This window comes from Phyllobates terribilis, unplaced genomic scaffold, assembly GCF_046119375.1.
Source record: "Phyllobates terribilis strain yellow unplaced genomic scaffold, ASM4611937v1 Scaffold_1__5_contigs__length_1240528914, whole genome shotgun sequence".
Lineage (NCBI taxonomy): Eukaryota > Metazoa > Chordata > Amphibia > Anura > Dendrobatidae > Phyllobates > Phyllobates terribilis.
In genome coordinates, this window is record NW_027362761.1 from 599,342,103 (window position 1) to 599,355,578 (window position 13,476).

At 47.6% G+C, this 13,476-nt stretch overlaps 1 protein-coding gene across 3 annotated transcripts in view; it reads right to left on the minus strand.

Annotated features, from left to right (window-relative positions):
• Positions 1–4,360: 4,360 nt before the first annotated feature.
• Positions 4,361–13,476, minus strand: part of FAM219A (family with sequence similarity 219 member A) — a 191,622-nt gene continuing 182,506 nt past the window's right edge. For 2 of the 3 annotated variants that reach the window (XM_073682657.1, XM_073682637.1), the window contains exon 6: positions 4,361–7,215. In XM_073682657.1, coding sequence (XP_073538758.1) covers positions 7,057–7,215 — 159 coding nt within the window. In that variant the 3' untranslated portion in view covers positions 4,361–7,056. The remainder of the gene's footprint in view (positions 7,216–13,476) is intronic. The other variant, XM_073682646.1, reaches the window with a different exon arrangement.

Sequence of the window (13,476 nt, forward strand, 5' to 3'; positions counted from 1 at the left end):
TCCAGATCACACTGCTGGTATACTTGTATCATCCAGGACTGAAATCGCTCCAGATCACACTGCTGGTATACTTGTATCATCCAGGACTGAAATCGCTCCAGATCACACTGCTGGTATACTTGTATCATCCAGGACTGAAATCGCTCCAGATCACACTGCTGGTATACTTGTATCATCCAGGACTGAAATCGCTCCAGATCACACTGCTGGTATACTTGTATCATCCAGGACTGAAATCGCTCCAGATCACACTGCTGGTATACTTGTATCATCCAGGACTGAAATCGCTCCAGATCACACTGCTGGTATACTTGTATCATCCAGGACTGAAATCGCTCCAGATCACACTGCTGGTATACTTGTATCATCCAGGACTGAAATCGCTCCAGATCACACTGCTGGTATACTTGTATCATCCAGGACTGAAATCGCTCCAGATCACACTGCTGGTATACTTGTATCATCCAGGACTGAAATCGCTCCAGATCACACTGCTGGTATACTTTTATCATCCAGGACTGAAATCGCTCCAGATCACACTGCTGGTATACTTTTATCATCCAGGACTGAAATCGCTCCAGATCACACTGCTGGTATACTTGTATCATCCAGGACTGAAATCGCTCCAGATCACATTGCTGGTATACTTGTATCATCCAGGACTGAAATCGCTCCAGATCACACTGCTGGTATACTTGTATCATCCAGGACTGAAATCGCTCCAGATCACACTGCTGGTATACTTGTATCATCCAGGACTGAAATCGCTCCAGATCACACTGCTGGTATAACTTGTATCATCCAGGACTGAAATCGCTCCAGATCACACTGCTGGTATACTTGTATCATCCAGGACTGAAATCGCTCCAGATCACACTGCTTGTATACTTGTATCATCCAGGACTGAAATCGCTCCAGATCACACTGCTGGTATACTTGTATCATCCAGGACTGAAATCGCTCCAGATCACACTGCTGGTATACTTGTATCATCCAGGACTGAAATCGCTCCAGATCACACTGCTGGTATAACTTGTATCATCCAGGACTGCAATCGCTCCAGATCACACTGCTGGTATACTTGTATCATCCAGGACTGAAATCGCTCCAGATCACACAGCTGGTATACTTGTATCATCCAGGACTGAAATCGCTCCAGATCACACTGCTGGTATACTTGTATCATCCAGGACTGAAATCGCTCCAGATCACACTGCTGGTATACTTGTATCATCCAGGACTGAAATCGCTCCAGATCACACTGCTGGTATACTTGTATCATCCAGGACTGAAATCGCTCCAGATCACACTGCTGGTATACTTGTATCATCCAGGGCTGAAATCGCTCCAGATCACACTGCTGGTATACTTGTATCATCCAGGGCTGAAATCGCTCCAGATCACACTGCTGGTATACTTGTATCATCCAGGGCTGAAATCGCTCCAGATCACACTGCTGGTATACTTGTATCATCCAGGGCTGAAATCGCTCCAGATCACACTGCTGGTATACTTGTATCATCCAGGACTGAAATCGCTCCAGATCACACTGCTGGTATACTTGTATCATCCAGGACTGAAATCGCTCCAGATCACACTGCTGGTATACTTGTATCATCCAGGACTGAAATCGCTCCAGATCACACTGCTGGTATACTTGTATCATCCAGGACTGAAATCGCTCCAGATCACACTGCTGGTATACTTGTATCATCCAGGGCTGAAATCGCTCCAGATCACACTGCTGGTATACTTGTATCATCCAGGACTGAAATCGCTCCAGATCACACTGCTGGTATACTTGTATCATCCAGGACTGAAATCGCTCCAGATCACACTGCTGGTATACTTGTATCATCCAGGACTGAAATCGCTCCAGATCACACTGCTGGTATACTTGTATCATGCAGGACAGAAATCGCTCCAGATCAAACTGCTGGTATACTTGTATCATCCAGGACTGAAATCGCTCCAGATCACACTGCTGGTATACTTGTATCATCCAGGGCTGAAATCGCTCCAGATCACACTGCTGGTATACTTGTATCATCCAGGGCTGAAATCGCTCCAGATCACACTGCTGGTATACTTGTATCATCCAGGGCTGAAATCGCTCCAGATCACACTGCTGGTATACTTGTATCATTCAGGACTGAAATCGCTCCAGATCACACTGCTGGTGTACTTGTATCACCCAGGACTGAAATCCCTCCAGATCACACTGCTGGTATACTTGTATCATCCAGGACTGAAATCGCTCCAGATCACACTGCTGGTATACTTGTATCATCCAGGACTGAAATCGCTCCAGATCACACTGCTGGTATACTTGTATCATCCAGGACTGAAATCGCTCCAGATCACACTGCTGGTATACTTGTATCATCCAGGGCTGAAATCGCTCCAGATCACACTGCTGGTATACTTGTATCATCCAGGACTGAAATCGCTCCAGATCACACTGCTGGTATACTTGTTTCATCCAGGACTGAAATCGCTCCAGATCACACTGCTGGTATACTTGTATCATTCAGGACTGAAATCGCTCCAGATCACACTGCTGGTGTACTTGTATCACCCAGGACTGAAATCCCTCCAGATCACACTGCTGGTATACTTGTATCATCCAGGACTGAAATCGCTCCAGATCACACTGCTGGTATACTTGTATCATCCAGGACTGAAATCGCTCCAGATCACACTGCTGGTATACTTGTATCATCCAGGACTGAAATCGCTCCAGATCACACTGCTGGTATACTTGTATCATCCAGGACTGAAATCGCTCCAGATCACACTGCTGGTATACTTGTATCATCCAGGACTGAAATCGCTCCAGATCACACTGCTGGTATACTTGTATCATCCAGGACTGAAATCGCTCCAGATCACACTGCTGGTATACTTGTATCATCCAGGGCTGAAATCGCTCCAGATCACACTGCTGGTATACTTGTATCATCCAGGACTGAAATCGCTCCAGATCACACTGCTGGTATACTTGTATCATCCAGGACTGAAATCGCTCCAGATCACACTGCTGTAGATTGTTACAATGTATCCATTTATTTACAGAGGAACTAAACTTTATTTTTTTTTAATATTTATTTTTCAGCCCTTGCAAAGTTCTGAATATTTGTAATATTGTCCAATACCTTACTTTGCTTCCTTTTCTCCCAACATTAATTCTGAACGTGCTGTTTTTTCTTCCTAGTCCGTGCACTTTTAGAAGCTGCTTTGAACTGCTGCTCTGTACTCAGACGCTGTAACGCTGGTGGGTGTGGACTTACTGCGCCAGGGCTTACCCTAGAGGGGCGTAACTAAGTGGCTACCTGCTCTTCACTAGAGCCTCTGATGGTGAGGATAGGCTTGGGCCGCAAGGTAGCCACAAGGTGCCACTCCAGGGCAGTCACCGGACCTGCAGCAGCTGACCGGAGAGTCCGGCCACAAATACAAGGCACAGAGGACAAAGACAGAGACGTGGTCAGAAAGTCCGAGGTCGAGCAGCACAGGTTCTGAATACAAAGCCCAATTAGGAGCGGAGAGATCAGATGAAATTTGGAGGGAGGAGCTGCCTAATATATCCCCCCAGGCAGGGGACAGGCCGGGGAGGCACAAATCTGGAGGACACAGTTGTTTCAAATTTATGCAGAGTCTGGCTGTGCCTCCCTATAGCCGGTTGTAGATTCTCCAGCAACAGGAGGATGTAGCAGTGCTGGAAGTGTTGCAGAAGCAGCCCAGCGACATGGCCTGACACTGGGAGGAGCAGAGCGGTGAGCGCAGTGAGTAGGACGGCTGTTACCATCCGTTGGAGACTGTGTGAGCGTCTCTGCTCACAAAGGGAAAGTGATTGTAAATAGCATCTGAGTACGGAGCAGCAGGTCAAAGCAGCTTCTAAATGTGCATGGACTAGAAAGTAAAACAAGCACTTTCAGCATGGGGTTTATATTACAAAGATTCAGAAATTTGTAAAGTCTGATCAATAAATAAAAAGTTTAGTTACATGTTAATATTCCAGAGTAATATATTTTATCTGCAGTCGTGTCCAGCTCGCAGATGAGGATTTTGTACAATGTATTGGTTTCCACGATCATCGATGAGCCGGACACGACAGCAGCAAAAATCTATTTCCCCTTGGAATATTAACGTGTAATTAAACTTTTTATTTATGAAAAAGTTTTGAATCTGATTTCCTCCATTACCTTCCTTTGCTTCCTTTTCTCCCAGCTCCAGGCTGAACGTCCCGTTTTGACCGCCCAGTCCGTGCTCTTTTAGATGCTGCTTTGACCTGCTGCTCAGTACTTTTGTCTCTGGCGCTACGCTCTGACGCCTGCGGCGATACACGAGGCGGAGCCGGGCGTGTTGATAGATATGCTTTAATATCGTCATGTTACACTACACACACCAGTAACACTGATAAATACTGCGATGGAAATGTTAAAAAAATATTATACAAGTTTACAGATCCCAACAGAAAAACACATCGGATCTCAGAATAAATAATACGACGACGCAAAAAAAAAAAAAAAAAATCAGAAAAAGGACATTTAACCTCTTCTGTGCCAAAGGGTCACGTGTCCCTGCAACGGGCCGAGGAGCCGAAACCCCTCCACACCCAGAGAGGGCGCTCTACACAGACCCAGCTCTACAAGGGTTAAGGCAGAACGTATCCTACATCATGAGTACAGCGATGGGGGGGGGGGGGGGCGGAGCGGCGGAAGAACAGAACAGTGACCGGCCAAAAGTATGTACACCCCCTATTACACCCTCTAAGAGTTCTTGTGAGAGCGGGATACGATTATAACATACAGTGTACAGCAGGAAATGATGGGCGGCCATATAATTTATATCATAAGAGTAGATTCATGGGGTTCGATAATCATAAATATCTCCTCGTACTGACAGGAGGAGAATGAGAGTTATAATCCATCTGGACAATGTCCATTACTGCCCTCCAGGGGGAGCTATCACACAGGGATGTGGCTGTAATACCCATGTTCTACCATAGGGGGAGCGCTTACACAGGGATCTATGGGCATCATCGGGACATGCTGACCACTAGATGGTGCTATTACACAGGTCTCCAGGTCTGTCCTTCACTGCAGGGAGATGAGATGGGGGGCGCTGTTTGCAGGGTCCTGCTTTAGATGTCACTGGGGAGCCCCTCTTACAGCGTAGGGCCTCAGAGAGTCAATAATGACTTGTGGCCCCGCAGAGCCCCCCAGGCACAATGTGAGCTCTCGGCAAACAGCCCCTCATATCTCAGCTTCCCGAGCCCCTGAGAGTGTGATGGAGCAGTGGGGGTCTCTCAGGAGATAAGGTGGGGGGCTATAGGTGATCTCTAGAAGGACATCAGGGACAGACAACTACTCCCCCCAGCGGCCGCCCCTCGTCTCTGCCAGGACTGGGGAGACGCTTCACCACATACGGGGGTCCGTGAGAGACGCGAGTGACGAGGATTGGGTGGGTGGGTGACAGCGTGCGGCCGACTTCTCCAGTGGACTCACCTTCACCTTCAGGACTCAGGGGGGCGCTCTGTAAATATGGACATAAAACATGGAGACAGAAGAAACCAAATGATGGCGGAGAATATGGAGGGGCTCCCACACACTACATGGGGGGTCTGCTGTGCATTATATGAGGGGTCTCCTGTGCACTATATGGGGGGGGGTCTCCTGTGCACTATATGGGGGGGGGTTTCCTGTGCACTATATGGGGGGGTCTCCTGTATACTATATGGGGGTCTCCTGTGCACTATATGGGGGTCTGCTGTGCACTATATGGAGGGAGGTGGTACCTGTGGACTATATGGAGGGTTTTCTGTGCACTATAATGGGGGGGGTCTTCTGTGTATTGTATGGAGGGTTTTCTGTGCACTATATGGGGGGTCTTCTGTGTATTGTATGGGGGGTCTTCTGTGTATTATATGGAGGGTTTTCTGTGCACGATGTGGGGGGTCTTCTGTGTATTATATGGAGGGTTTTCTGTGCACTATATGAGGGGTCTTCTGTGCACTATATGGGGGTCTCCTGTGCACTATATGGGGGTCCGCTGTGCATTATATGGGGGGCCTCCAATGCACTATAAGGGGGTCTGCTGTGCATTATATGGGGTGCCTCCCACGCACTATATGGGGGGGTCTGCTGTGCATTATATGGGGGGGGCCTCCCATGAACTATATGGTGGTCTGCTGTGCATTATATGGGGGGCCTCCCACCCACTATACGGGGGTGGTGGGTGTCAGTGTGAATTATATGGGGGGCCTGCCACGCACTATATGGGGGGGTCTGCTGTGCATTATATGGAGAGGTCTCCTGTGCACTCTATGGAGGGAGGGGTTTCCTGTGCACTATATGGAGGGAGGGGTCTCCTGTGCACTATATGGAGGGAGGGGTCTCCTGTGCACTCTATGGAGGGAGGGGTCTCCTGTGCACTATATGGAGGGAGGGGTCTCCCTTGAACTATATGGGGGGATTGTGTGCATTATATGGGGGGGGTCTCCATGGCACTATATGGACGGGGTCTCCATTGCACTGTATATGGGGGGTTCCTGTGCACTATATGGGGGGTTCTTGTGCATTATATGGGGGGGTCTCCCGTGCACTATTAGTGAGGGGTCTTCTGTGATTGGATTTTAGCAGCCAGTGCACCATGAGGATCCCACTCTTTGTAGAGCACTTACGCTTGACCGATTATTTCTGTGGAACTGACGTCATGGCACAGGAGTGGACCCCACAGACCTTGGAGCGGCCCCTGGTACGAGCACATGCGGCCCCCGGTACGAGCACATGTGGCCCCAGGTGTTGGCACGTTTCCTTCCCGGTCTCTAGTGACCGATGAGGAGTGTGTAATGAGCAGCAGCAGATGATGGGGGGCGCCGCTCATCCCTGCGCCGCCCGCACCAGTCCTGTCCCGGATAAATCCTGTATATAATGGGTTGTGGGTTTGGTTTCTCCCGGCTCCATGAACACAAACAGGTGCGTGTCCTACCATAGGAGGAAGCAATGGCTGTTAGATTACAGTAATCGTGGAATGCACAAATCACGGGCGCCCTCATTACTGGATGTGGCAGGCGGTGGAGGAGGTGGCTTGGCAGCACATGCAGGTGGGGTTGACAGATTTGGGGGGGATAAGGTCCAGATCTTCATCGTCAGGAATCTCATCTAATCGGTAACCGTCTTTCAGGAGCTGAATGTTCAAGTCCTGATTAATCTGCTGTAAAGAGAAGAAAGAAAGTCAGAAAAGGGAGAAAACCGCAAACAATTCCACACGACGCACATCCTGTGCTATACTCCAGAGCTGCGCTCACTATTCTGCCGGTGGAGTGTGTAAATACTAGGGCTGAAACAAGGGGTAGGCAGGGTAGGCACCTGCCTAGGGAGCTACTATCTGCCTAACCGAGGAGGGCACATTTCAGAGAAAAAAAACCCTGACATTGCTGAATGCCTGCGGCCCCCTTCTTCCGGCCGCAGGCATTCAGCACAGTGATGGCCGGGACGCTGGTACACAGGGGAGCAGTGTAGTAGTCACTGACACCACTCACCCCTCTCTCGGCCTGCACCCCGGCCATCGCTTCTTCCCCGCAGAGGTGAATACAATTGATGTCGGAGGCACCTGGCACAGGACCATAGGAGCTGTAATCAGCCCCCTGCTCCGCTGCAAACTCCGGCACACGCATAGGATGTCGGATGTTGCGATGCAGTGGCGTCATCGCACCGTCCAGCGCCCACTGCTGCACCAGATGGAAGAGGAGACGGAGGTGCGCTGGACAGGGAGCCTGGATTAGGTGAGTATAAGATTTTTTTAATTATTATTCTATTATTATTCTAACGGGTGGAGGCTATTATACCTAGGGGCTGGCTATGGGGACATCACAAGAGGGGCTGGCTATGGAGACATAAGAGGGGCTGGCTATGTGAACACAGGAGGGGCTGTGGGGACATCACAAGAGGGGATGGCTATGGGAACACAGGAGGGGCTGTGCGGACATCACAAGAGGGGCTGTGCGGACATCACAAGAGGGGCTGGCTATGGGAACACAGGAGGGGCTGTGCGGACATCACAAGGAGGGCTGGCTATGGGGACATCACAAGAGGGGCTGGCTATGGAGACATAAGAGGGGCTGGCTATGGGAACACAGGAGGGGCTGTGGGGACATCACAAGAGGGGATGGCTATGGGAACACAGGAGGGGCTGTGCGGACATCACAAGAGGGGCTGGCTATGGGAACACAGGAGGGGCTGTGCGGACATCACAAGGGGGGCTGGCTATGGGGACATCACAAGAGGGGCTGGCTATGGAGACATAAGAGGGGCTGGCTATGGGAACACAGGAGGGGCTGTGCGGACATCACAAGGGGGGCTGGCTATGGGGACATCACAAGAGGGGCTGGCTATGGAGACATAAGAGGGGCTGGCTATGGGAACACAGGAGGGGCTGTGGGGACATCACAAGAGGGGATGGCTATGGGGACATCATAAGAGGGGATGGCTATGGAGACATAAGAGGCTGGCTATGGGGACATCACAAGGGGGGCTGGCTATGGGGACATCACAAGGGGGGCTGGCTATGGAGACATAAGAGGGGCTGGCTATGGGAACACAGGAGGGGCTGGCTATGGAGACATAAGAGGGGCTGGCTATGGGAACACAGGAGGGGCTGTGCGGACATCACAAAGGGGGCTGGCTATGGGGACATCACAAGAGGGGCTGGCTATGGGGACACAGGAGGGGCTGGCTATGGAGACATAAGAGGCTGCCTATGGGGACATTACAAGAGGGGCCGGCTATGGGAACATAGGAGGGGCTGTGGGGACATCACAAGAGGGGATGGCTATGGAGACATTACAAGAGGGGCTGTGGGGACATAACAAGAGGGTGACCATACTGTATTGGGTGCTGTTGGGGACCTCATATTGGGTGCTGTGGTGACCATACTGTATAGGGGGCTGTGCGGGACATTATACTGTATATAAGGGGCTGTGGGACCATTATAGTGTATCGGTGACTGGAGGGCCATAATATTGTATAGGGTGCTGTGGGGACTATCATACTATATAATGGGGGGCTGTGATGGACATCATAGTGTATATTAGGAGCTGTTGTGGATATTTTACTGTATGGGCGCTGTGACCACCAAACTGTGTAGGGGGACAGTGTGAGGAGGGGATACAGCTGGGGGATGACAATGTGGTTGGCAGGATGAGGACATAGTGTGAAAAAGGGGCACAGTATGAATATGGAAAGGGGCAGAGTGACATGAGGGCACAGTATGGAGAGAGGTTAGCCTGACAGGAGGACAGTGTGGAGCTATAGAGAGTGTAAGGGAAAACAGTAGAGCAGGTGGAGGTGTGTGGCGCTTATAGGTAATAATGCCAGACAATGGGGCGGTTATTATACCTCATTAAGGCGGACAGTGTGGAGGGTGTAGCTCATAAGGGCAGACAATGTGGAGAACATATAACATAGGAGGCTTATTTAAGCCATAGTAAGGACAGATATTTTTATACAGAGGGAATTTTAATAACACTCATGTCGGGATGTGCTGCAGAAGACTGAAGAAGAGGGAGGTCTGCAGAGAAGAGCTGTGGATGTGAAAAGTCATCATGGACAAGATGGAGACGAAAAGAAAGAAAAGACTCCGAGAAGATGTCACCTATAAGGCACCTGTATGTAAATGTTTACTTCTTGATACTGACTATGTCTCATCAGTACTGTGGTTCCTGTATGGTCCACAGTCTGATAATGACTGATAATAACTCCCAGCGTCTCTTCACTATTGTTAAGGACATACTGGAACTTGTAGGTTCCTGAGGTGCTGGGATACAAATGTATATGGGGCTGACTTGACATTACAATTGATAGCTGTACCAAGCTTGGTGATGTTTTCATGTACTGATGGTGATGTATTAATGTACTGATGGTGGTTCTAGTGATGTATTTATGTACTGATGATGGTACTTGTGTTGTATTTATGTACTGACAGTGATTCTTGTGATGTATGCATTTACTGTTGAAGGATCTGGTGATGCATTTATCTACTGATGGTGGTACTGGTGATAAATTCATGTATTGATGGTGGTTCTAGTAACCTATTAATCTACTGATGATGGTTCTAGTGTCGTTTTTATTTACTGTTGATGGCTCTGGTGATGTTTTCATGTACACATGATGATTTTGGTTTCGTATTCAGATTCTGATGATGGTTCTGGTGACGAATAAAGCACCAGAACCATCATCACTACATGAATACATCACCAGAGCCATCAATAGTACACAGAATACAGCACCAGAACAACCATCAATACATGAATATGTCACCACAACCATCATCAGTACAGGAATATGAGACCAGAACCACTATCCGCACATAAACACATCACCAGAACCATTATCCACAAAGGAATAGGGCACCAGAACCACCATCAGTTTTGTTGTAAGCTGTATTTTTTGCATAAAGGATATAAAAACCATGTTACGTATACCTTTATAATGAGGTCTGTTTAGTTTCCATTGGGGTATGCACCAAATGCTGCACACCTTAATTAAAACCAAACAGCCCCCATTGTAGCTAAGTAATATTAGTTTCCATGACTGTCCATCGGTCGGACATATAACAGTCACTGTGTACATACATTACATTACTGATCCTGAGTTACCTCCTGTATTATACTCCAGAGCTGCACTCACTATTCTGCTGGTGCAGTCACTGTGTACATACATTACATTACTGATCCTGAGTTACATCCTGTATTATACTCCAGAGCTGCACTCACTATTCTGCTGGTGCAGTCACTGTGTACATACATTACATTACTGATCCTGAGTTACATCCTGTATTATACTCCAGAGCTGCACTCACTATTCTGCTGGTGCAGTCACTGTGTACATACATTACATTACTGATCCTGAGTTACATCCTGTATTATACTCCAGAGCTGCACTCACTATTCTGCTGGTGCAGTCACTGTGTACATACATTACATTACTGATCCTGAGTTACATCCTGTATTATACTCCAGAGCTGCACTCACTATTCTGCTGGAGCAGTCACTGTGTACATACATTACATTACTGATCCTGAGTTACCTCCTGTATTATACTCCAGAGCTGCGCTCATTATTCTGATGGTTCAGTCACTGTGTACATACATCACATTACTGATCCTGAGTTACATCCTGTATTATACTCCAGAGCTGCACTCACTATTCTGCTGGAGCAGTCACTGTGTACATACATTACATTACTGATCCTGAGTTACAGCCTATATTATACTCCAGAGCTGCACTCACTATTCTGCTGGTGCAGTCACTGTGTATATACATTACATTACTGATCCTGAGTTACATCCTGTATTATACTCCAGAGCTGCACTCACTATTCTGCTGGTGCAGTCACTGTGTACATACATTACATTACTGATCCTGAGTTACCTCCTGTATTATACTCCAGAGCTGCACTCACTATTCTGCTGGAGCAGTCACTGTGTACATACATTACATTACTGATCCTGAGTTACCTCCTGTATTATACTCCAGAGCTGCACTCACTATTCTGCTGGTGCAGTCACTGTGTACATACATTACATTACTGATCCTGAGTTACATCCTGTATTATACTCCAGAGCTGCCCTCACTATTCTGCTGGTGCAGTCACTGTGTACATACATTACATTACTGATCCTGAGTTACATCCTGTATTATACTCCAGAGCTGCACTCACTATTCTGCTGGTGCAGTCACTGTGTACATACATTACATTACTGATCCTGAGTTACCTCCTGTATTATACTCCAGAGCTGCACTCACTATTCTGCTGGAGCAGTCACTGTGTACATACATTACATTACTGATCCTGAGTTACCTCCTGTATTATACTCCAGAGCTGCACTCACTATTCTGCTGGTGCAGTCACTGTGTACATACATTACATTACTGATCCTGAGTTACATCCTGTATTATACTCCAGAGCTGCCCTCACTATTCTGCTGGTGCAGTCACTGTGTACATACATTACATTACTGATCCTGAGTTACATCCTGTATTATACTCCAGAGCTGCACTCACTATTCTGCTGGAGCAGTCACTGTGTACATACATTACATTACTGATCCTGAGTTACCTCCTGTATTATACTCCAGAGCTGCGCTCACTATTCTGCTGGTGCAGTCACTGTGTACATACATTACATTACTGATCCTGAGTTACCTCCTGTATTATACTACAGAGCTGCACTCACTATTCTGCTGGTGCAGTCACTGTGTACATACATTACATTACTGATCCTGAGTTACCTCCTGTATTATACTCCAGAGCTGCGCTCACTATTCTGCTGGTGCAGTCACTGTGTACATACATTACATTACTGATCCTGAGTTACCTCCTGTATTATACTCCAGAGCTGCACTCACTATTCTGCTGGTGCAGTCACTGTGTACATACATTACATTACTGATCCTGAGTTACATCCTGTATTATACTCCAGAGCTGCACTCACTATTCTGCTGGTGCAGTCACTGTGTACATACATTACATTACTGATCCTGAGTTACATCCTGTATTATACTCCAGAGCTGCACTCACTATTCTGCTGGTGCAGTCACTGTGTACATACATTACATTACTGATCCTGAGTTACCTCCTGTATTATACTCCAGAGCTGCACTCACTATTCTGCTGGTGCAGTCACTGTGTACATACATTACATTACTGATCCTGAGTTACATCCTGTAATATACTCCAGAGCTGCACTCACTATTCTGCTGGTGCAGTCACTGTGTACATACATTACATTACTGATCCTGAGTTACATCCTGTATTATACTCCAGAGCTGTACTCACTATTCTGCTGGTGCAGTCACTGTGTACATACATTACATTACTGATCCTGAGTTACATCCTTTATTATACTCCAGAGCTGCACTCACTATTCTGCTGGTGCAGTCACTGTGTACATACATTACATTACTGATCCTGAGTTACATCCTGTATTATACTCCAGAGCTGCACTCACTATTCTGCTGGTGCAGTCACTGTGTACATACATTACATTACTGATCCTGAGTTACATCCTGTATTATACTCCATAGCTGCACTCACTATTCTGCTGGTGCAGTCACTGTGTACATACATTACATTACTGATCCCGAGTTACCTCCTGTATTATACCCCAGAGCTGCACTCACTATTCTGCTGGTGCAGTCACTGTGTACATACATTACATTACTGATCCTGAGTTACATCCTGTATTATACTCCAGAGCTGCCCTCACTATTCTGCTGGTGCAGTCACTGTGTACATACATTACATTACTGATCCTGAGTTACATCCTGTATTATACTCCAGAGCTGCACTCACTATTCTGCTGGTGCAGTCACTGTGTACATACATTACATTACTGATCCTGAGTTACCTCCTGTATTATACTCCAGAGCCGCGCTCACTATTCTGCTGGTGCAGTCACTGTGTGCATACATTAC